This window comes from Phocoena phocoena, chromosome 2, assembly GCF_963924675.1.
Source record: "Phocoena phocoena chromosome 2, mPhoPho1.1, whole genome shotgun sequence".
NCBI classification, from domain to species: Eukaryota; Metazoa; Chordata; class Mammalia; order Artiodactyla; family Phocoenidae; genus Phocoena; species Phocoena phocoena.
In genome coordinates, this window is record NC_089220.1 from 119,589,054 (window position 1) to 119,611,483 (window position 22,430).

The following is a 22,430-nucleotide window of genomic DNA, read 5'->3' on the forward strand; positions in this document are numbered from 1 at the left end:
GAGCAGGGATGTTTAAGCAGCTATTCCTGGACTCTGGGACCACACAGGCTGGTTGGCGGAAAATGTCAGAAACGAAGATGTGGAATGACAACACAGGACCACAATAGAAGCCCTGCCTGCACAAAGCAGTCTGTAATTGTGAGCCTAATGTGGGGGTAAGAGACGGTGAGAGAAGATGCCCTAAAGGAGGTGGGTGCTGGCCTTCAAAATAAAAAAGATTTGAGAGGCTCAGAGGAGTGGGATCAGGGTCTGGACCCATGTGGCTGGATGGCAAGGATTATGTAGGACTCTATAAAGCTCTTGGTACTTTACAAACCTTAACTCCTTTCATCTCCACACCAACCAGGCCAAGTGGGTTTTATTGTCCTCATTTTACAATAGCAAGGGGCCAAGGCTCAAAGTGGTTGAATAATTTACCCAAGGTTTGCTAGCCAGCATGGAGGATAGCTTAATCACAGTTCCTGACTACCAGTTCATTTTCCCCTATTCTCCCTTTCCTAACAGTTTTGCCCACTAGCCCAGGAGAGGTCATATGACTCAGGCCTGGCCAATCATTGTACCCTCTTCCCCTCAGTTGTGATTGGTCCAGGGGTGGTCATGTGACTTGAACCAGTTCTGTAAGGAAATCAAAATGGAGTAAGAGATGGAGGGAGAGGTATGGAAGGGGCTCTGCCTCAGATTCTAGGCCCTAAGGGCCAGCTCCTGCAGCTTTTGCTTGAGTCCTGAGAGCTTCCCTAGCATTCCTTACAACCAGGGAGGTCAGCACATTCCTTAAAAAAAAAAAAAAAAGCTTTATTAAGATATAATTCACATTACACACAATTCATCTATTTAAAATGTGTAATTCAGTGGTTTCTAGTGTATTTGTACAGCTGTGCAACGATTACCACATCAGTTTTAGAACATTTTCTTCACCCCCCAAAGAACTCTTTACTCCCTTTTTCCCCCAACACCCCCAGCCTTAGGCAACCACCAATCTACTTTCTGTCTCTATGGATTTATCTGTTCTGGACATTTCATATAAATGGAATCATACACTATGTGGTCCTTTGTGACTGGCTTCTTACCCTTAGCACAATATTTTCAAGGTTCAGCCGAGTTGTGGCAGCGTACATTCTTCTTTGTTGGGGCTGGTTGGGGTTGGGTTTCTAGCACTTGTAAACTAAAGGTGTGGCCAGGAGTTGGAGCCAGGTCTGACAGACACCAAAGCCCTCATTCTTTCTGTTTTACCTGGTGAGGCCAAGTCCTGGAGGGCTTGAAGTCCAGGCCAGAGTTTGACCTTTCTGTTGCAGACCATGGGGATTACTGAGCAGGGGAGTGACATGTTTAGAGCAGCATTTTCGTGAGACTATTCTGATGACAGTGATATTTTGTGTAGGTGTTCATCCTACATGTGTGTGTATATTATATATCGTATGCAATGTGTGTACACATGAATATTTGAATGAGAAACACTGTGCCTTTTCCTCTGGAAAATGAAGAAGGAACAGGATTCAAGAGAAACAGGCTACGGACTATGTTCTGAGTCTAAGTGAACCAGTGGTGCTGCATAGAAGCCCAGGTCCTCCCCTTCCGTAGGGGTCCCACTCCAGCCCCTTTCCTCCAAGAAGTCATCAGACAACTCCTCTTAGATGCAAGCAATAGAGTCTTTGAGAGGAGGCTGAGGTCCCCCATGAGCAAAGTAGGGTTCTGGGCTGCAGAGGTGTGAGAAGTCAGGTAAAGGTGTTCTCATTTACACTCAGGTGGTGGCACCTGGGCCTTAGGTGTCGGCTCCATCAGCTTAGGTGTGAGCTCTTTAAGGGTCACTGTCTTCTGGCTTCATCCATGCCCAAACACTGTTGATCAGCCAACTCTGGCCTGGCTTTGCCAAGAACCCTTGTGCCTAGGATGGCAAGGAGAAACGCCCAAGAAGCCGGGCAGTCAACGTAAAGGAGGGCAGGGGCAATGGTGGGGCCCATGGGGAGGCAGAGGGTGTAAGTTCTACTTAAAAAGGGGGAAGCTGCCAAGCCACCTGTGGCCCCATGAGAGATGCCAGATTTTCCCAATTTTTCTCCTAAGGAAAGAGAAGTCCAGATTTTCATGTAAAATCTAATTTTCAAATGTTAAAGTTGGCGACTGTGGATTATTGTCCTGTTGCATGTTGGGATCCATTCTTCTCCTGGCTATGTCCTGGGAGGGTGACTCTTGTGGGCAGCACCCTCGCCCTCCCTCCCCCTCCCCACTCTCTTGCCCTCTAGATTCCAGATGGGTTTGGCCAGTGGTTAGAACAGATAGATCAGAGATTGAAAATTGGGAGGTCAGGATATTTAACGCCCTTGTTGCAAGCCAGAGACTCTCCCCCGACCCTCTGAACCTCCATCTACCCACATACTGGGGCCATTGTTTTGGCAGTGATCACATTCCTCTGTGTACTGCCACAGCTCCTACGCGGTGGTGGTCTCTCTCCCAGGCTATAGCTCTTGTGGCCTGGTGACCCCTCTGTCCCTCTGTCTAGGGGAGTACCGGTTCCCTGCTGCTTGTCTCTGAGTGTCTCACCATCCATCGTTGGTTCTCTTCATCCCGTCCACGTAAATGCCTGTGTAAATAGTCCCTTCATTCTGAGCTCTCCTCAGTTAACCCTTTTGAATATGCCCTCCCTTTCCTGCTGGGAACCACCAATATATCAGCTAATTCAATTAAAAAACAACACTGTGAGATCCAGACACACCTGGATCTGCAGTGTGAATCCTGTCAGAGGAAGCCCAGCTCACAACCCCTGCCATATGCTCCAAGCACTGCACCTGGGCAGCAGGCAGAAGCAGAAATCACTACGCAGACCAATGCAGTGCTGGAGTCAACAGGTACACCATGACCTTGTGTGGAAACCGAAGAGTCAGTCCAAAGAAGGAGAAAGCCTTGAGGTGTGTACAACCAGTTTAATGGTTGATGAAACCATAGAGATGCCAAACTATGGAGCACCAGGGACACAGAGGCACGAAGCCTTGGGGGGAAACACTACAGCATTATCGTGGGGGAAAACAGGATCACCTAATGTTGATACTGGGAAAGAGGAGGTCCACTGGCAGCTCAGAACTATGACATTCCTCGGGGGAACATGAATCCACCCCCAAAGCAGGAGCAAGCCAGCCGCCTTCACTCCCGAACATAAATCCTCGTGCAGACCACATCATCGGCGCCGAACGTCTGCAGAGAAGGAAAACCAATCAGTGCAGATGTCTGTGCAAAAATGTTTAAAGCAGATCGCTAATAAGGCCACTTACTGCCCTGTTAAAAACTCTGTAACAGACATTCAATTTCCTGTGCGGTGCACTCATGCTCAGCCCTAAGGGTTTTTTTTCTTTCTTTCTTTCTTTTTTTTTTTCTTCCCTTACACTCTGTATTGGCAGAGAGGCAACAGGGGTATAGAGTTATGTTGTATGCAGTTTTCCACTACTTCTGGAACCTGGGAATGCTGACATAAAAAATGCAAGTTTCCTGGCTTTGGTTTTTTAAATTAAACTGAAGTGGGTGGCGGGGAGTATGGCATATTGGACATTTCTGAAATGGTTCTGTCTCTTTTCAAGTGACTTCAAGAGAGCAAGGGGCTTGGGCAGCTGGAACCCTGGGGTTCAGCACTGACCAGCCATGTGGGATAGCTTCAGAGAGGGTGTAGAAGTACCTTCCAGGAAGCAACTGTCCAGCCTGGGAGACGCCTGAGATGTTGTATAAGTAATACTCAGGTTACCTGCAAGCTAGAAACATGGTCTCAACTGCAAAAGCACAGTGTCATTGGCACCCAGACCCAGCTCTGCAACTCACAGCTGGGTGAGCTGGGGCACTGCTCTGGTCTCTTGGACAGTTCGGGGATGGAGGGGGGAGGGAGTTGAGGGGAGGGGTGCAATTGAACAAGATCCCACAGCTCTTTCCAGCTACTATTCTGTGACTGTTTGTTTGTTTGCTGTGGGGAGGACACAAATCATTCCACGAATGGAGGAGCATGGTTTCTTCTGGCCTCTGAAATGATATCACTGTAAGTAAGCTGTCTCAACTCTTCCAAAAACTAGCAATTATTTATAGGCCTGCTCTCCTAGGTCTCTCACAGGCAATTGGAACAGAGACAGCAATATGTATGTTAAAAAAACCACAAAATTAAAAAAAAAACCAAACAGAATTTCCCCACTCTGTAGACTGACGTAGATATGTTTGTTTGCAGACGTACATTTTTCTGTGGAAGGGTCCCTATCTTTCAGATTGTCGAAGGGGCCTGAGGTTAAGAGCCCTGAACTCAGAGCTTGAATATACTTGGATCTTCCCCTGGGTCCCTCAGTTGACCATGAGATGCTCTCAGGGAACATGATTTGGGACGTTATTCAAACATGTGGGTTTCAGGGAAATACTAGTCATTAGTGATTATGAAGGAAGCAAATGCTCATCACCAGCCTCTTTTCTAAGTAGGGAACTTCTGATCACACCGGCACAGCTGTACCTGCTCTGGACACCTTCTCTGTCCTATTCCCTTTCCTCATTAGTGAGGAATGCAGATGATGCCGGGTGCTGGGGCAGGGTGAAGCGGGGGTTCCCATGGAAATTCACCTCTCAGATGTCCAGACCGCTCAGAACCTTGTCGTTTTCTGAAACTCTTCCAGCTCTATGGCCATGGAGTGTCACGTGGAAGGGCAGAGTTTGGGGACTGGACTCTATACCTGTGCTGGAATGACCAACACCTCCCGCAGGCCAACAAATGGCTTCACGAAACAAGAAGAAATCGCTACATTTCCAATCACATTTGAAATGTCCTTCTCAGCCTGCAAACTATGCTCAGAGGTTCCTGAAAGAAACTCTCGTATAATGTGCCCGAGTCGTTTTAAGGGACTACACTCAATTTTCAAAGTAAGGCAATTTACAGCTGGGGGTGCTGGGAGAGCTGATTTAAGTTAACTAGAATAAATTTCCTCCTGTTATACAGAGACAGCATCTCCCTACATTTGGATTTATTAATGATAATAACGCTTGGAACAAAAGCCCACATTTTAGAACCCAAATGCCAAGAATTAATCCTCCCCAGGGAAGGATGCACGGGTGGAGCTGTAGTGGGAGATTTGGAAGGGGTGGAGTCTCCTAGCAGAATTGGGTCCATGCGCTGGCTGCTTAGATACTACTGAGTCTAATAAAATCACATTTTCTCACGGACCACACGGAGCCTACTTAACCCTTAGCTATACTCAAGAACTCTAAAATCATCTCCCTGTTTTCTATCCCTGGACCGATCAACCATATGTGCCTTTTCCTCCTAAATTTCCATGTCTCCGCCTCAAATTGCTCCCCCAACCCCATCAACTATTCCTGCCCTTGAAACAACATTAACCAGATTGCAAATGAAGCCAGTTCTTTCTCACGAAAGAAAGTATGTGAAATCATCTCAGGGAAGGACAAGAGGAGACAGCGAGTGAGATCTAGCAGCCTCCGTTAAAGTAATAGAGACAGCTCAATTTAGGGTCTTCTTGCAGAATAAACACGTAATTTCAGGGCTGAGAGAGACCTCAGGGATCAAACTTTAGCCCAACCCCTCATTTTACAGCTCAAGGAGGGAAGGGCCATGCCCAGGTCACACAGCGAGTCCTGTCCTAGCATTCCTCGCCACCTCCTTTTACGACATTTCAGGGTGACACTTGCTAGGGTGGGGCAGGCAGGCAGTCTTCGAGTGGAGATGTTAACAACAGGTCTGATGGAGAACAAAGGATATCATTTCCTGGTTATCCACAACAGCGTTCCCCTTTTCTAGTGGGAGCACTGGGGGGACGGGGAAGGGTATTACAAGGAAAGCTTGGTCTGTTCTGAAATACAAAGCAAGAGTGGCAGGGAGGTGTCCTTTCCTCTGTCCTCTTTGCCCCTGTACCTAAATAAAGGGGGAGGAGGTGTGTGATTAAACTACAGGGGTTTCTAACTTGGCCTCACCAGGTATATTTTGTGTGCCCAGGGATGTTTAAAATGTTTCGATCTGATTACCTTTAAGGTAGAGCCCACCCTCCTCAGTTCTAAAGGCCCCACCCTCCACATTGTGTCAACACTGTGACTGCCCCAAATTAGCATCACTATACTTGTCTGGCTCCCGAAGGCCATTGGAGTTTATAAGTCCGGGGGTAAAAATGTTCTTTAAGGCTCTCAGTGCAGGCATACTAAAATTTCTGAAATCTTTCCCAGGCAGCAAAATGGGGAATGAGGAGGGGGTGGGGCGGTGGGGGGAATCCCTTCTGCAGAGTGAACGCTGGGACCTCCCAGAGCCCAAGCATTCGGAGCCCGGCTGGAGGGGAGGCCGGTTTAAGCAAGTCAGCGAGTCACCACAGGGATGCGTGGGTTTGTATAGAGGCCGGCAAGGCAGCCTGTCTCTAGGCCCTGCTCTGCCCTCTGAGCCACTCCTCTCTCCTGCCAACCATCTAACAATGATTTCCTCTGACCTAAACTGTCATCTCAAGCTTTCTGCTCACATTTTAACCCAGGGCAAAGAGTGTCTCTCCCTGAATGGATGAGTGAAGGTGATGATCTCGGGGCCCGCCACAGGCAACATCTGGAGAACTGCGGGCTTGTTTCAGGGTCAAGGGGCCTCGCTCACCAGGATGAGCTCGTCGTTGGCCAGCTCGCGGGTCCAGTAGGTTTTGGGGCCGTCCCCCTCGAGGAGAGTTTGTGTGCAGTGGATCTTGTTCTCATTCTCCCAAGTGGCTAAACTCTGCGGGCAGGAAAACCATTAGTGACGTTAATTACACTCTTGGCAGTGGGAGCAGAGACAACAATGAGCATGGGAGAATAATTGCTGTGCTGAGAAGCAACACATGGTCCCTGTCAGCACGGCTCAGAACCTTCTGTGCTGTGCTGTATCGAGCCTAAACTCAGAGGGCTGACCGCGGATTTTATGGGGTATAAATATACCTTGTATTACACAAGTACACACACACACACACTCACCGAAGCAGCAAAGCCTCAGGCACATTTTACATCTCCAGGAATAAAACGGACGGCACACAATGATTCACTTATGTCAAAATGGACGACCCCTTCAAGCGATTTGGCTATTCAAGGCACGAAGCTTCTCATATCAGAGGTACAAAATTTTAGAATGGTAAAGACACCATATTTGTAACCACATCTGTAGTCAGCAGATCAGGAGCTCTGTTCCTTGCATGGATTTGGGGATGACGCCTTCCTTTCTGTTTGCACTCGTCAGACGCAGCACACAGCCTGCTCTGATAAACCTGAGTGTCTCTGGCTCTGAGGATAAAAACACAGCCACTTCCCAGGTTACATGTCTCTAGAAAAAACTTTTTTTAAGTCTGAAGGGTCTTCATTCTGTTGTAGGTGGGAGGCAAAAGGAGGGATTCCCTGCAGTTTTCCCCAGCGTCTGCACAAAGCAAAATGCTGAACAGCTGGGTTCCGAGGCTGTACTGAATGCGCACATACTTCCTTTTTAACTAACACATGGGACACATTCACTAGGCAGGGCAGGGATAAAGCCCCACTCTCCAGGCTGTCGTGTGAACTTTTGATTTTTCTTTTTTAACCAGAATTACTGTCTCTGGCAGTAGTCACCATTGGATGTCCCCAAATTGAGTCCTGCCTATCGCCAGGGCTTCTACCTTAAGACTCCCAGACCTTCCCTCTAAGCTGTCCTGCTCTTTTGTTTTTATAAACGGTGCAGTGGCTGGGGCTCCAATCCTGCCAGCTCCAAGCCCCGGACATCATTTTCAGGCTGTGCTAATCTGGGGGCCAAATATTGCTTTGTGGGACAGCGTGCTCCTGGGGGTCTGTGACTCTGTGTCCTCCCAAACCCCATGCCCAGAGAGTCCCAGTCTAGATCAGACAGGCACCACTCAGGAAAGGTGAAAAACAATTTCTCACTCTCTGGAATGTTATTCGTTCTTTCTTTAAACCTTGGGGAGAGGAGGGAGACATTTTGTCACTTTTAAACTAAGTGGTGGCAGCAGCAAATTGTTTTTCCATCTGTCCTCAAAATGCATGAGGAGCCAACCCTCCATTCTACTCCAGAGACCAACCAAATGCAATTTTTGCCCATCTAAAAAAGGAATTTACAACCCCTTGTTTCAGTCCGCCCGTTCATCCACCCTGGGACCTATATACAAAGAAATACAGAATTCTTGCCCTTGAGGACTAAGAGAGAGCACTTAGTCCATCTTCCAGGCAGAATCTGCCTTGATTTTGGAAAGATTCCGTCGTTTCCTTTAAGAAACCAAACTGAGGGCGGGCGGGAGAGGTCCCGGGGCCATCAGAGACTGCTGAAACTGGATCCAGAGCATTCTCAGGGCGCCCAGGGACCCGGGCGGGCGGGACTCGAGAGCTGCCGCTCCACCTGCGGCAGGAAACGTGGCAGCCTCGCGGCCAGGGAACCCGGTGGCCCTGAAACCTCCTCCTCCCCGCCGCCTCCTGCGCTCGCGCTGAGGATCGCAGCAAAACGCTGCTGCGGAAGCCCCTGCAAGTAACGCGGTGCAACCCACAGCCCGCACTTTAGGCGCGGCTGTTAGCACCTCGGGAGGCGACTTAGGGATGAGGTTGGGGAGGGGTTGGGGTAGGCCTTTCTCTTGAGCCCAGGGCAACGCGGCACACAGATCCTCTCTTCAAACAGCCGGTGCACACGCCCCGCAAGGAAAGGGCGCCACAGGCTGCAAAAGGAGCCGGGGGTTCGTCTGGCTGCAGCGGTTCACGGGTAGGGAGCGGGGACGCGGGAACGCTGCCCAGACTCTGGGGCCTCACCCTGCACTTGCGTCCGTCCACTGTCTCCTCCTCAAAGCCTTCTCCGACCTTGAAGTTGATCTCAGTCGTGCGCACCGTGGTGGATGTCTTGATGTAAAACTGATCCCCGTCCTGGCGGATCTCCACGTGCGGCTTGGACGCAGCCGCCACGGCCACTTTCCTCAGCATGGCGTTCACACCTGCGCCGGGAAGAATGGGTGCGACTCACGGGGACTGGCCACCCGCCAGTCATCCCAGGACTGGCCCGGCACTTCTCAAACCCTCTGACTATATATAGATGGGGGCCTTAAAACTGATTCATTCCTCCCCCTGACCTCACCCTGATTTTTTTTTTTTCCGAGGTGAGCAACTGAGGCTCAGAGAGGGTAAGCGGCCTTCCCTGAGCAGCACAGTGTATTTCGTGGTAGGGCCTGGTCTCAAACTGAGTCGCCAGTTTTAAAGTCCCTGACCCACCCAGGACTTCAGTAATAACCTCTCCTCGCGATTAGCTAGCTCGAGATAAAGGCCGAACCGTCGGGGAAAGCGCCAAGCATCCCGCAAACGCTCTCTGGATGCGCGGATCCCGGGCTCTACTCGCCACTTCTAGATGGGGTGTGCCTTGGAATTCGCCCCAATCTATCGCACCGGGGACTCCCTCTTGCCTGGTGTTGGTCCCTAAAGCCCATCCTCTGCGGGTCGGGGGCACCGCCGGCTGCTACTCCCCGTCGGGGCACGCCGTCCGCGCCAGCTTACCCAGAGCCTTGAGCAGCTCGTCGAAATTCTCGCTGCTGCGCATCTTCCAGGTGCCGGCGAAATTGGGCATCTTGGCAGTGGTGGCGGCGGCGGGAAGGTGGCGGCAGGCACGGACAGCTGCGGCGCAGCGGGCACACTCCAAGCTGCAAGGCGGAGACTGCGGCTCTGCGCCCAGCCCCACGCGCCTTGAGTCTCCGGGAGAGCGCCCCCAACCCCCGCGCTGCTCCAAGCACCGCCCCGCCAGCACCGCCCCCGCCCCCCGCGGCCCCTACCCAGCGTGAGCCCTGCTCCCAGCCCTACCGTGCCCCCACTCTGCCCCTTGGCGTTCCAGTCTCCAGTGGTGCAGGCTTGGCACCAGCTCTCCTACAACTCTGGGTTGGGGGGGGCGCCTCTGCCACCCCCAGGCTACTCACATCCTTCTTTAAAGTGGGTGGTGGGAGAGGGTTAGCTGAAACAAGATTGGCCAAGAGGGGCAAATTGTTGAAGCTAGGCGGTGGGGACTTGGGAAAATCATTATACCATTCCCTCTACTTTTGCATTTGTTTGAGAATATACATAATATAAAGTTAAAATAAGTGGGTAGTGGGTCCACCAGCGGCTGAGAGACTTTCCCCACTCCCAGTCGCCTCCACTCCCAGTCCGGGATCCTATTCCGCACCCCTCCTACCCCCCAACCCCCCAACCTCCATAACACCACCACCACCAGCACCACCACCACCACAAACAGGACCATGGGAGCGAGTGGCGGAAAAACCTCAAACCACTCCAGCACCGTCTGGGCGCTGCTGTGCAGAACCCAGGATCGCGCGAGACTGTGGGTCCTCCACGTTGGTAGGGCGGGAGGGAGCCCAGGCTGCTGTACCCTTGTGGGTAGCTCAGACATACTGCGGCTCGAGAGGGGTGGACTGAATAAGCTCCCGAACCCTGGGTAGGAGCGGCCTGTTTTGCAGAAAAGTGAGGCTTTGTGCTCACAGGCAAGCTGGGAGGGCCAAGTGGAGGAAGTCTTCTCTCTTCTCCCTTTGATCCCAAATACACACCACAGCTAAAGCCCCCTCAGTGTCTCCTCTACGGAAGTACAGGAGTACAGACGCTTCACCGCAGCTCTTAGAGCTGTCTACAGCAGACCCTAAGATTCCCTTCCAGTCTCTTTCCACTATTCCGCCATCAGTATGCCTTGGCAAACTACATAACTCAGGATTCTAGAACCTGCCATGCATCTTCCCACCTCCAAGCCTTTGCCCCTGCTGTGCCCTCTCCCTGGAATGCCCTTTTACTCCTCGGATTAATAAAATCTTGCCCACTCATGAAAGTCCATCTTTATGCTGTCTCTTTTGAAAATTCGTTTCCTAATCAAATATGATTATTTTTCTCTGAACCCACAGAATCCGTGTTTGGTCCTGCTCTTTTTTCAGTTTTAATCCTGCTATAAACTGAACTCCTGGAGGGCAGGGATGGAGCGTTTATCAACTTGTCCTCTCTTCCACAGGCTTAGCCAGGTGGGGCTCAATCAATAAGCACTGATTTGAGAAGGATGTACGTATCCTGCAGCCCAGAGGTAGTGTAGGTGTGAAGATTTCCAGAGGGACTGTAGGAATCTGTGCCGAGTGCCTGCTGAACAGGGCTCTGGACCTTTGGAGGTGTCTGGGGCTGGGCTCCTGCCCTGAGGCCCTGAGGAGCTGTCCTAGAAAGCAGCTGAGGACAGGAGAAGGGAGAGGAGCCATCACCAGCTGGAAAGGGGTGTGGGCAGAGCCAGCTTTACAGATATGAGACCTATGTAGTCACACGGGACCATGCACTTGGAAGGGCCCAGTGGTTGGTTCAATGATCTGCTACTGCCATCTTGAAATTCTTAATCATTTTTGGGCAAGGGGTCCTGTATTTTCATTTTGCACCAGATCCACAGATTATGTACCTGATCCTGAGTGTGGGAGGCAGAGGATAGGGCTGCCACAGAATCAAACCCACTTTAGAGAGCGTCTGGTATCTGTACAGTGAGGAGGCAAAACAGGGGTGCCATCCATCTAACACAAGCCTCTGCCCCCATCCAATTCTCCCCCGCAACATGGCCTCCACCATCTTCAGACCAGGCTGGGGAGGGGCTGGAACAGGACAGTGGAGGGCAGCAACACTGGGAGTCAAGACCATAGGGGAAGCTGTAAGGGTGACTGGCAGGTGTGCAAAGGGGGAAAGAGGAAAAGAGGCAGGAGGGGAAGTCATGGTAAAGAAATAGAGAGGATGGGGCCAGAGGGGTCAAATGAAGGGGCCCACCCCCAGGTTGGGGCTGGTATGATGGAGGACATTGGTGCATTGTCCAGGCACTGAACATGGGTGGGAGAAGGATCCAGGAAGGGGAGGGCACGGCCAGATCAGAGTGTGAGATTGTCCTGGGGTCCTGTGAACCCACTGTCCTTGTTAATGAAGTTCAGAGCTGGCCAGGGCAGACAGGAGGGGCTAAGACTTCTCAGATGCCCCAAACGTTATGAATGGTCACATGGAGTGGGGGAGGGCAGCTCCTATCACTGGCCTGGCTACTAGGGGAACCCGAGAGCCAAAGGGCAGCACAAACCCTACCACTGTGTTATTTCTGTGGACCCAGCCTGAGGATCCAGAGCAGGGCTCCTGCCGGGGGGGGAAGATCTAACTCTTGGCCTGGGACTCAGGACAGATCGGCAGAATCACCCCAAATCCTCCGCGCCTCCCTGCCCTCTCTCATTCCTTCTCTCGTTTCCCCCTTCCTTTCACTAACCTTGCCAGCCACCTCTCTGAGCTGGGAACTGGGTTGGGCCCTGGAAATAGTGACCTATCAAAATCCAGGTCCTGTCTTGAGGATCCAACATTTAATTGGGGGAAAAAACCTAGAAAATCTGCAATCTCCATGTGGGCTAATAGTGCCTGTGAGGCAGGCTTTTAGCCCAGCCTGTTTTGAGCCTTAAGAGTCTATCAAGGGAATTCCCTGTCCGTCCAGTGGTTAGGATTCCACGCCTCCACCGCAGGGGGCCCGGGTTTGATCCCTGGTGGGAAAACTAAGATCTCACAAGCTGTACACACAGCTAAAAAAAAAAAAAAAGAAGAAGATTCTATCCAGAGAGGCTAAGGGAGTGAGGGGGTATGATCAGAAAGAACATGTGCAAAGCCAGGAGCTGTAGAACAGGGCTGCATGTTTGAGGACCACGTGTCCTTTGGCGTGGCTGGAGCGCCTTGTCTGAGGGGCGTGAGGCCGGAGGTGACATAGGAGGTGAGCTGAAGTAACTCCACTAAGTGCACACAGCCACGAAGCAGTGCTCCTGGGGGGCACATAGAAGGGTTTTAGCGGAGGTGAGCCATGGTCCTATGGCATTTTGGGGAAAGTAGATTTGCCACTGCTTCAGTGTGGAGGATGGATCAGATGGGGCAAACATTGCCGGAGGCCCAGGGAGGAAGCTGTGCCCTGCATGGGCAAGCAGAAGTGCTATTGGCAGTGGAGCCTGGAAGGGGACGGGTTAGAGAATGGTGGTTCCTGATCGCCAGTCTGTGACTTGAGCCAGGCATCCCAGCAACCTGGAGGTGCTTTCTAGGAATCAGATTCCCAGGCCTGGCCCTGGAGCTTTGGATTCAGTAAGTCAGGGAAGGGCCCAGGGAGCTCTGTTTGACAAGTCTTCAGGGTGATTCTCCTTGTACAGCCAGGTTGGCCTTACCATATTGTATGACCAGCTATGCCTGGCAGGGAAGGGGAAGGGGAAGTAGATGGAAGGGACCGGGGTGACTCCCTGGTGTCTGGATTGTACACTAGGTGGTCTGATTTGCTGCTAGGGGAGCACACGGGCAGGAGCTCAGTCCTGTTTGGGATGTGTTGGGTGTGAGTTGTCTGGGGCATCCAGGACGCAGCGGGCAGCGGGCAGTGTGGTCCTAGAGCTCTGGAGAGAGATCTGAGATGAAGACAGCGGTGTGGGTGTTGCATGCGGGGGGCAGTTGAAGCCATGAGTGTGGGTGAGATGTCCCGGGACAGGGCACAGATAGGGAAGAGCAGACGGCTGAGGTGGAGCTTGGAAACTCAGTGTGTAGGGGGCAGGTGAGCAGGGAGAGCCAAAGGAAGCAGGAGGAAAAGCAGAGGGGGATGTCTTACCAGCTAGGAGCACAGCGTTGTACAAAACGAGGGATGGGCCAACAGTACCAGCTGCTCCAGAGAGGTTCATGGAGGCAGGGGAGTGAACAGGTGACTCAGGTGACTGCAACCAGAGCAACGTCAGAAGGTGTTAGAGTCTGGAAGCAGGCTGCAACGGGTTGAGTTTGGAATGGAAAGAGTGAAATGGAAGCAGAGAACATAGACTCTTCTTTAGAAAAGCAAGGCAATATGGGGGAGAGGAGAGAGAGAGAGATTAGCAGTTATGAGAGGAGGTGGCATCAAAAGGACTATTGGGGGGGTGCTTGCATTTTGGGTGGAGGAGATTTGATATTTATAGGCTGAAGGCAGAAACTAAAGGAAAGGTAGAAGATGCAGGAGAAAGAGAAGATGGACACAGGTGGTAAAGGGGAGAGAAGATGAGACCCAGAGTGCAGGTGTGTACCTTCAGGGTGAGGCAAGAGGAAAGGGAGCTAGAAGTGAAGGGAGCTCCTCAGTTCTCTCCTTTCCCCATTAAGTAGGAGATGGTCTTCTGTAAAGAGTGGGAGGAAAGTTGCAAGGTTGGGCTCTTGGCCTTGGAATAGCCCCTTCTGGAAATGGGAGAGGTGAGTCAGGCTGCACAGAAGGGATTCTGGGCACGAAACAGGTTCCAGTGAGGTCTGACAGGACTGGGGCGGGGAGAAAATGGAGGGGCTCAAGTTCTGGATGTCCCGTGAAGTTGAAGAACGTGTATCCTGGGGGCTGGCAGGAAGGTGGGCGTGGTTAGAGAGCAAGATGCTGGCGTTTAGGATGATGAAACCATCTTTAAGATGCTGATGTATGTTATGAATCTTAAAGAAGGGCATTTGGTATGCAGCATTTCCAGAATCTCATATCCGTGAAATATCCTGCAAGACTGGTGTGGCACCAAACCCACTTTGATCGATTCCACTAAAAGACGATGGGGACCGCGGAAGATTTTTAAGGAGAAAAGTGACTTCGTCAGATTGCATTGTAAACAGATCCCTCTGGTGACCTGTATGGAGGATGAATTGAAGGAGATTGAGAGCTAATGCACGGAAACCAATGAGGAATTTACTGCCACAGTCCAGGCAGGAGATAAAGAGGGCTCAAGCCTGAGAAGGGAGCAGATTGAGAAATATTTAGAAAGTAAAATCAGTAGGGCAAGGGGACTGAAGGAGAAAACTATATATGTGTGTGTTAGGGGGTCCTAGCTTAGAGGTGGCATGGAAGGTGAGAGACCCAACCCAGATAGATAATTTCATGAGAAGAATGTTGAGGTCCACATTGGATGATATAATAGCTTTGAGGTTCATGGGGACATACAGATGGAACTATTAGGAGGTGAAATTCCATAAAACAACAGGAGGGAGCCTTCGGGAGGGCCTCTGCGACGAGGAATTCAGTCTGCCATAGTGTGGGGCTCTGGGGGTAGAGAAAAAGCCTGGTCTGGGATGAAGGTCTGGGTTAATATACATCACAACATTTGAATTTCAGGCTTCAGAGTGGGTCTCTGCTGGGGCAGTGGGAGGCCGGGTGACAGGGGCCTAGAGTTCCAAATGGAATTCTGGTGACAAATGGTCGGGGAGCGGGGCAGTCCCCTGCCTGGGCAGCCAAGAAACGGTGTCAAACTCTAGCCCCTTACTCCTTAGTCCAAGGAGATTCAACTGGCACTGGCAGGTGGGCAAAGGTGACTTCTTGGCTGAACACAGCTATACACTGTCAATCAATTCTACATCTACGGGATTCTAGCACATTCCCAGGGTGCCCTGTGTATTTGTTTCATGCTCACACACACATGTGCTTACCGTCAGGATCCTCTTTTTGTTTTGATCTTTGAATCTCTAGAGCAAAAAGACTCTTTTGGAACATAAGATGCATGGGTAGATTCACCCACTCAGCATTTTGGGAGGGGATACTGTGGGCCAGACATGGGGTTAAGAGGTGAAGGGACATCGTTCCAGAGCTCACAGCCTGGTGGGGAAGACAGATGCACCAAATAAAGTTTGAGACAATGTGGTAAGTGCTATGAAGGGGGAAGAGGAGGCACTGTGGGAGCCCAGGGGAGGGCGTCTCACTTCCAGGGCATCTGAACTTCCCAGAGAAGGTGACATTAAGCTTAAGCAGGGCTCTGAAGGGTGAATAGGATTTCAACAGGCAGACAAAGGGGAAAGGACAGAGGAAACAGCAGAGGCAAAGGGCTGGAGCCAAGCAGGGCTCTGAGGCCCCTTATAGCTCCAATAGGGAACAGGTCTCTCTCTCTCAGAATCAGATGGCCTCACTTTAGGATCCAGGGATCCCGGAATCCAGGCCAAATGTGGGTGTCATCAGCTGCCTGCAGTTGCCTATGGGATGTGGCCAATTCCTGGCATTTCCTCCCTGACGTAGATTTCTCAGGGGCCTGGGCCGTCTCTCCAAGACCCCTTTGTTCTCTGGCTGGCAGCTCTTGCCTTTGCAGACCCCATGTTGCCAGCTCCTCCCAGGCCACTGACCTGCAGCCCTGTCGGGGTATTTCTGCTGAGCTTTGCTACTTTTGCCTGGAGGCACGCCAGGGCCTCAGCCTCCCAGGGGCCCTGCTGGCCTGGCCCCATGCCCTTAGGCGGGCGGAATTCATGCTGGAAGAATGGAGGTCAGAGTTCAGTCCCGAAAGCTGGGGGCTATGAGATTCCCAGTGGGGGTCTTCAGGACAGCTCTCTGTAGTGGGGGCTGGGGACACTGAGCCGGATAATCTGGAAGTCAGCAGAAAAGGACAAAGAAGAACTGGATTCCCGGGCAAGGCTGGGGATGGAGCTGCACTTGCCCTGCTGGGTAGGTTTCTTCTAGGTTAATGGAGTGGAAGGAGCACTGGACTGGGAGTCAAGGAGCAGAGGCAGCACCAGGGCTGAAGGGGTCTTGGGGATCATGGAGACCCACAGTAGAATTAAGGCAAGTAGCTAACATTTATTGAGCTTTTACTACGTGCCAGGCACTGTAGTAAGTGTTTCATGAGTATTCATTCCTTTTTTTTTTTTTTGCAGTACACGGGCCTCTCACTGCTGTGGCCTTTCCCGTTGCAGATCACAGGCTCCGGACGCGCAGGCTCAGCGGCCATGGCTCACGGGCCCAGCCGCTCCGCGGCATGTGGGATCTTCCCGGACCAGGGCACAGAACCCACGTCCCCTGCATCGGCAGGCGGACTCTCAGCCACTGCGCCACCACGGAAGCCCCATTCATTTTTTACCACTGTCCTGTGAGTGGTACTCATTTATAGATGAGGGAACTGAAGCACTGGAGATGAAGTACCAGTTCAATGTCACTCAGCTAGCTAAGACAGATCTGAGAGGTGAACCCAGGTGGGCTGGCCCCAGATTCATGCTCTTACCACCCCACTCCACTGGTTTATTGTACAAATGGGGACCTAGAAGCCCAGAGACAGGTGCCTGGCCCCAGGTCAAACAGTGGAGCAGGGTGGAGCCCTCATCCTTGCCCGCTGGCCCCAGCGATCTTGGGCTTGTGGAGGTCTCTGGGGCCTGGGATGTCTGATCACATGAATGCTAATGAGGATAACTCTGCCTAAAACCAGAACCAGGAGAAAGAGGTGTGGCAGGTCCAGGTCTCTGTGGACCAGGACTTCAGTCCTGGATTGCCACTGAGTGGCCGTACAACATGGAGCAACACAGCAGCTGCTGTGAACCTGTGTTTCCTCCTCCGTAAAGTAAAAATGAGAATACCAACCATGCCTGCCCTAAAACATAAAATGAATTAATACATGTGAAAACAAAGGATTGAACCGTTGTCAGCCATTAGAATCTATACTCAACTCACTCCTAGCCTGTTCACCAACAGGCTACTGGGAGCTCTGGCTTCCCAACTGGGAGCTCTGGTTTCTCCTTTAAGTGATCGTTTCACTCTTTCATCAAATATTTATTAAGCACCTATTATGTACCAGGCTCTGAAATTCTCAAAATAACTCTGTGGCTTTTGTTATACCCATTTTATAGATTTAAAAACTGAGGTGAGAGGTTGGGTGACTTGTTCAAGGTCACAGAAGTCAGGCAGAGCCAGGAATTGAATCCGTGATTGTCCGAGCCTCCTAGGAGCTGATGAGTGAGGCTGGTTCCCAACTCCCATGGTGCCACAGAATAGCGGGGAAGGGGGAAGACAGAGCAGAAAGCAAACCTAATAACTTCCCTGTAGCAGGCACAGTGACAGAAGGGGTTTTAAGAGGTTTAGGAGGAGGAAGAAAGGATGGTGCCAAGGGCAGTCCCAGAAGACTTCAGAGAAACGACGACCCTTGAGCTGAAGCTTAAAACTTCATTTGCCAGGTGAACCTTTCAGACAGAGGGAACAGCAAGAGCACAAATCTGGTAGCTTGAAAGGCAGGGAAACGAAGGAAAGGAAGGGAGAGGAAGGTAAGCGGAGGAGGGGATCTCTCAGGTGCGGCAGGGGAGTGGGTGGAGCTGAGAGCTGGGAGACAGACTGTGAGGGGAGCAGGGAGGTGCTGGGGGGAGGCTGCCACACCTGCCAGAGGATGCTGCAGCCTGTCCTGGGGCATTGCTGCTACGTGACAGGGAAGGTGAGCAGCCCAGGTACAGAGGTTGCATGCAGATGTATAGCATGAGGTCTCCACAGTGTTAGTCTAAAATGGAAGACATTGCCAACATTAAAAATCAGAAGATTTCACACGTAAATCCAGATTTCTGGCTCCTCTTGAAAACTCAAATGATTGAGTAACTTGGGGCTGACTTCCTGTATAAGAAGCTGTTATGGGTTACATTGTGTCTCCCCAAAATCATATGTTGAAGTCCAAAATGAGGTCATTAGGGTGGACCCTGATCCGATATGACTGGTGTTCTTATAAAAGGGGAAAATGTGGACAGAGACACACATAGAGGGAAGATGATGCAAGGAGACACTGGGGGAGGATGGCCATCTACCAGCCAAGGAGAGAGGCCTGGAACAGATTCTCCCACACAGCCCTCAGAAGGAACCAGCCCTGCCAACACCTGATTCTGGACTCCTGCAGAACCGTGGACAGCAAATTCCTGTTGTTGAAGCCCGCCGGTTGTCGTACATTGTTACAGCAGCCAGAGAGTGAAGGCTAGCTGAGCCTCCCCTTGGCCCTGCCCCCATTCCCCACCCCTGCCTGGTCCCTGCAGTGGTGGAGGTGGAGACTCTGCCATTTCACCCCATGTCTCTGCCCCACTGTGATGCAGGGGCTCTGAGGACACCCCAGCATAACCTGCTTCACTGAGGAGCAGCAGAAGGGACGGAAGGACTTGGTGGGCCTGGTTGGTGGGCTAGCGGCCCATCTTGTCTGTGAGGTTTGAACTCAGGAGAGCCACAGTCAGTACTTGGAAGGAAGGGAACAGTCTCTTTAGATCATCTGAGCTTCAAGGGACTTCCTGATTGACTGGGCTCTGTGGTCAAGCGTCAGAGTCACCTGGGAGCTTTTGGGAAATGCAGAATCCCAGGTCCCAGCATAACCCGCTGAATCAGATCCTGCATTTGAACAAGATCCCCAGGTATCATATTCAAATTTGACAAGCCCTAGTTCTTAAACTTGGCTGTGCATTGGAAACTGGGAACTCCAAGTGAACACTAATGCCTGGGTACCTCCCCAAGAGATGCTGATATAATTGTTTTAGGATGTGGTTTGGACATCAGATTTTAATATTTTTATTTATTTGTTTGTTTGTTTATTGCCTGCAAGTAAAGGCATGCAAATATTACTAGTGTATATAACAGAAGTTCTGAGAACTGAGTACAAATATCGAGTTCTCACTGTTAGCTCTTTATTCACCAAACTCACTGGCATCACAAATAAACTTCTTCCATCCTCGTTATTGCCCAACACCCAGAGGATGCTCTTCCTAATACGGATGCCTTCCCTTCCCCTGTCATAGCTGTCCTGGGATTCTATTTAAGTGCTAACTTTAGGGCCCTCCTGGACATATTCTGGGGGTATTTCATCATGTGTTTGTCTAGTGCCATTTTTAAAGTACAGTAAATAAACTAGCTCAGCTAGGGTAAAAAAGATTAAGTAACAATAGAAAATTAAAAGAAAAGAAAAACATATTGATCAGAGGGCCTCTCACACGCAAAACAAATTAAAAAGGACCTGTAAATATGAGAATGATTTCTACACCTATAATGGAAGAGAAATGGGGAAAGAATCAGTTGTACCACATACAGTTTGTAAGAATTAAATGAGTATTTATTAAGTGAATGAATAAAACTTGGCTGTACATTGCAGTCACTGGGGTCTCCAAGTGACCACAAATGCCTGAGTGCCTCCCCCAGAGGCTCTGATGCAATCATTCTAGGGTGTGGCTTGACATCAGATTTTTAATAGCTTCTCAGGTTATTATAATGTACAGCCAGATGAGGGAACTGCTGGTCTATTGTAGGTATTTTAAAAAATATTTATTTTATTTATTTGGAGAAATGTCTATTTAGGTCTTTGCCCATATTTGGATTGGGTTGTTTGTTTTTTTGTTATTGAGCTGCATGAGCTGCTTGTATATTTTGGAGATTAATCCTTTGTCAGTTGCTTCATTTGCAAATATTTTCTCCCATTCTGAGGGTTGTCTTTTGGTCTTGTTTATGGTTTCCTTTGCTGTGCAAAAGCTTTGAAGTTTCATTAGGTATTTATTTTCTTTATTTTTTTGGCTGTATCGGATCTTAGTTGTGGCACGCGGGATCTTCGTGGAGGCATTTGGGATCTTTCATTGCGGCACAGGCTCTTCGTTGTGATGCACTGGCTTCTCTCTAACTGTGGTGTGCAGATTTTCTTTCTCTAGTTGTGGCACGCGGGCTCCAGGGTGCATGGGCTCTACAGTTTGCAGCACTCAGGCTCTGGTTGAGCCACGCGAGCTCAGTAGTTGTGGCGTGCGTGCTTAGTTGCCTGTGGCATGTGGGATCTTAGTTCCCCAACCAGGGATCGAACCCTCGTCCCCTGCATTGGATGGTGGATTCTTTACCACTGGACCACCAGGGAAGTCCCTATTGTAGGTATTTACACCAACTCCCCTTCCCATCAAAAAACTTTTATAGCAAGTAACAAAACTAGAGCTGGGAGGTCCAGCTAGAGAACCCCAAGATGACCCTGGCTGTCTGGGGAGGGGTCCCTGCAGATGGCCCCCTGACCAGTGAAAGGCCTGCTCAGGGCACCGTTTGGGTGAGTTGAGAAGGCTCTTGTCCTTGGACTGTAGCATTTAAGTCCTGGGAGGGACTTGGAAATATTGTCTAAAGCCCAAAGATGTTAAGTGATTTACCCAAGATCCCATGACTATTCTTGGTAGAGCTGGGACCTGTGGGTGGGTGTCTGAGTCCCTGTTGGAAAACTTTGTTGCTCAAAGTCAGTGGTATAGTCTCTCCCCTGGGGCCTGGAAACCGCTGTCGTGTGTGCTGTCATAAAAGGGTCATGGCCTGAAGCACTGGGTCAACTCTGGGCCCCTGCTGTGAAATCCAAGATATGTCCAACTCTGATGAACTTCAGGAAAGGAAAACAGGCTGCAGCTGACTCTGAAGACCAGATGGTTCTAATGAAGGTAGAAGGGAAACCATTTCTTCTTGGAAACCATCAAGGGACCAGCAGAGGTAGTGGAGGCAGGACCCTGCTCCCAAATTTGCGGGGGGTCCCAGTCCACCGCCTGCACTGTGGACATTAGTCAATGTGATAGGCAGCTGGGGCTTTCAGGGTGCAAATATTGGACTTGAGGTTGAAATTACTTTTCATTTGCTTCCATTGATGCCCATCAATGTTTTTCACTAAGTAGCTGAGACAGTTGGGGGTAAGAGAGTATAAGGGAAAGAACATGGGCTCTGGAGTCCTGAGGACCAAGGTTTGAGACCCGTGCCTCTTTAACTAGCTGTGTGAACTTGGGCCGGTCACTCAACCTCTCTGAGGTTGGTTCGTGTCTGTGAACTGGAGGTATAATAATGCTGATGCTCGTAGACCTCCCCTGGTTCTGGGAGGATCACATGAGATAATGTATGTGAACATATACCGTTAAGGGCAATGCCTGTTAGACAGATGCCAGTGCTTTGTACACTGTTAAGGGTGATGACTATGTTAGGCAGTGCATACATGCACATGTAATGACAAACCATCTATCTCAATCCGAATGTGTACATATATGCACAGGTCCAAGATCCCTTATTTGAATCCCTTGGGACCAGATGGGTTTCAGATGTTGAACTATGCAGATTTTAAAAATTAATATGATTCCCCATAATCAAGCACCTTAAAATTACCACAGAGAAACATACATAGTCACACGAAATTGGATAAAGAATAAACGACCTCATGTCAGTTTGGATCTGGTTATGCCTCCTAATAAGTTAGGAAGAAGTGTTCTGTTTTCAGAATGTTTGGGGTTTCAGAATTTTGAAAAAGGGATCGCAGACCTGTGTCACAACAGCTGTGATGTGTTGTGCATAATGTCTTGTGTGCCTGGCACTGTGCCTGGTGCTTCACACACTTTTGCTCCTTAATCCTGCCCATGTCCTGTGAGGATGGAAGGTGTTGTCAGCTTCATGGGGTGAGCTGTGTGCAGGACTCCCCCATGGGCTTGGCTGTGAATGGCCGCATTGGCCAGTTGAGTCAGGGTGGAGAAGATGGCCTTGCTAGGAAGACATCCTGGCATGGGGCCCTGCCATGGTCCACTCACTCCTGTTCCTCCGTTCCCTAAAGTATACCTTTAACACTAAAGCAAGGCCCATGTCCCGTTAGCCCACTGATTCAATTGTTGCTTTTGTTCTTTCTTAAATTCGCTTGGCCTTTGCTTCAGTGGTTTAAGTTTTGGCATTTCTTTTGTTCTGTAGGTGTGTGTGTGTGTGTGTGTGTGTGTGTGTGTGCGTGCGTGCACACATGCGC

The 22,430-nt window shown here is 50.5% G+C and overlaps 1 protein-coding gene across 1 annotated transcript; it reads right to left on the reverse strand.

The window, feature by feature from the left end:
- Positions 1-2,895: 2,895 nt before the first annotated feature.
- Positions 2,896-9,827, reverse strand: CRABP1 (cellular retinoic acid binding protein 1). The gene is made up of 4 exons (XM_065871489.1): positions 9,472-9,827; positions 8,740-8,918; positions 6,590-6,703; positions 2,896-3,183 (listed from the first exon to the last, which is right to left on the reverse strand). The coding sequence occupies exons 1-4, from the start codon at positions 9,539-9,541 to the stop codon at positions 3,133-3,135; spliced, it is 414 nt and encodes a 137-aa protein (XP_065727561.1). The 5' UTR covers positions 9,542-9,827; the 3' UTR covers positions 2,896-3,132.
- Between the last annotated feature and the right edge of the window lie 12,603 nt (positions 9,828-22,430).

Coding starts and splice junctions, on each gene's coding strand:
- CRABP1 (XM_065871489.1), bottom strand. CDS start 9,541: ATGCCCAATTTCGCCGGCACCTGGAAGATGCGCAGCAGCGAGAATTTC. Junction 6,704..8,739: donor TGGACGGACGCAAGTGCAGG/GTGAGGCCCCAG, acceptor TCCTGCCCGCAG/AGTTTAGCCACTTGGGAGAA. Junction 3,184..6,589: donor CCAACGACGAGCTCATCCTG/GTGAGCGAGGCC, acceptor CCTTCTCTGCAG/ACGTTCGGCGCCGATGATGT.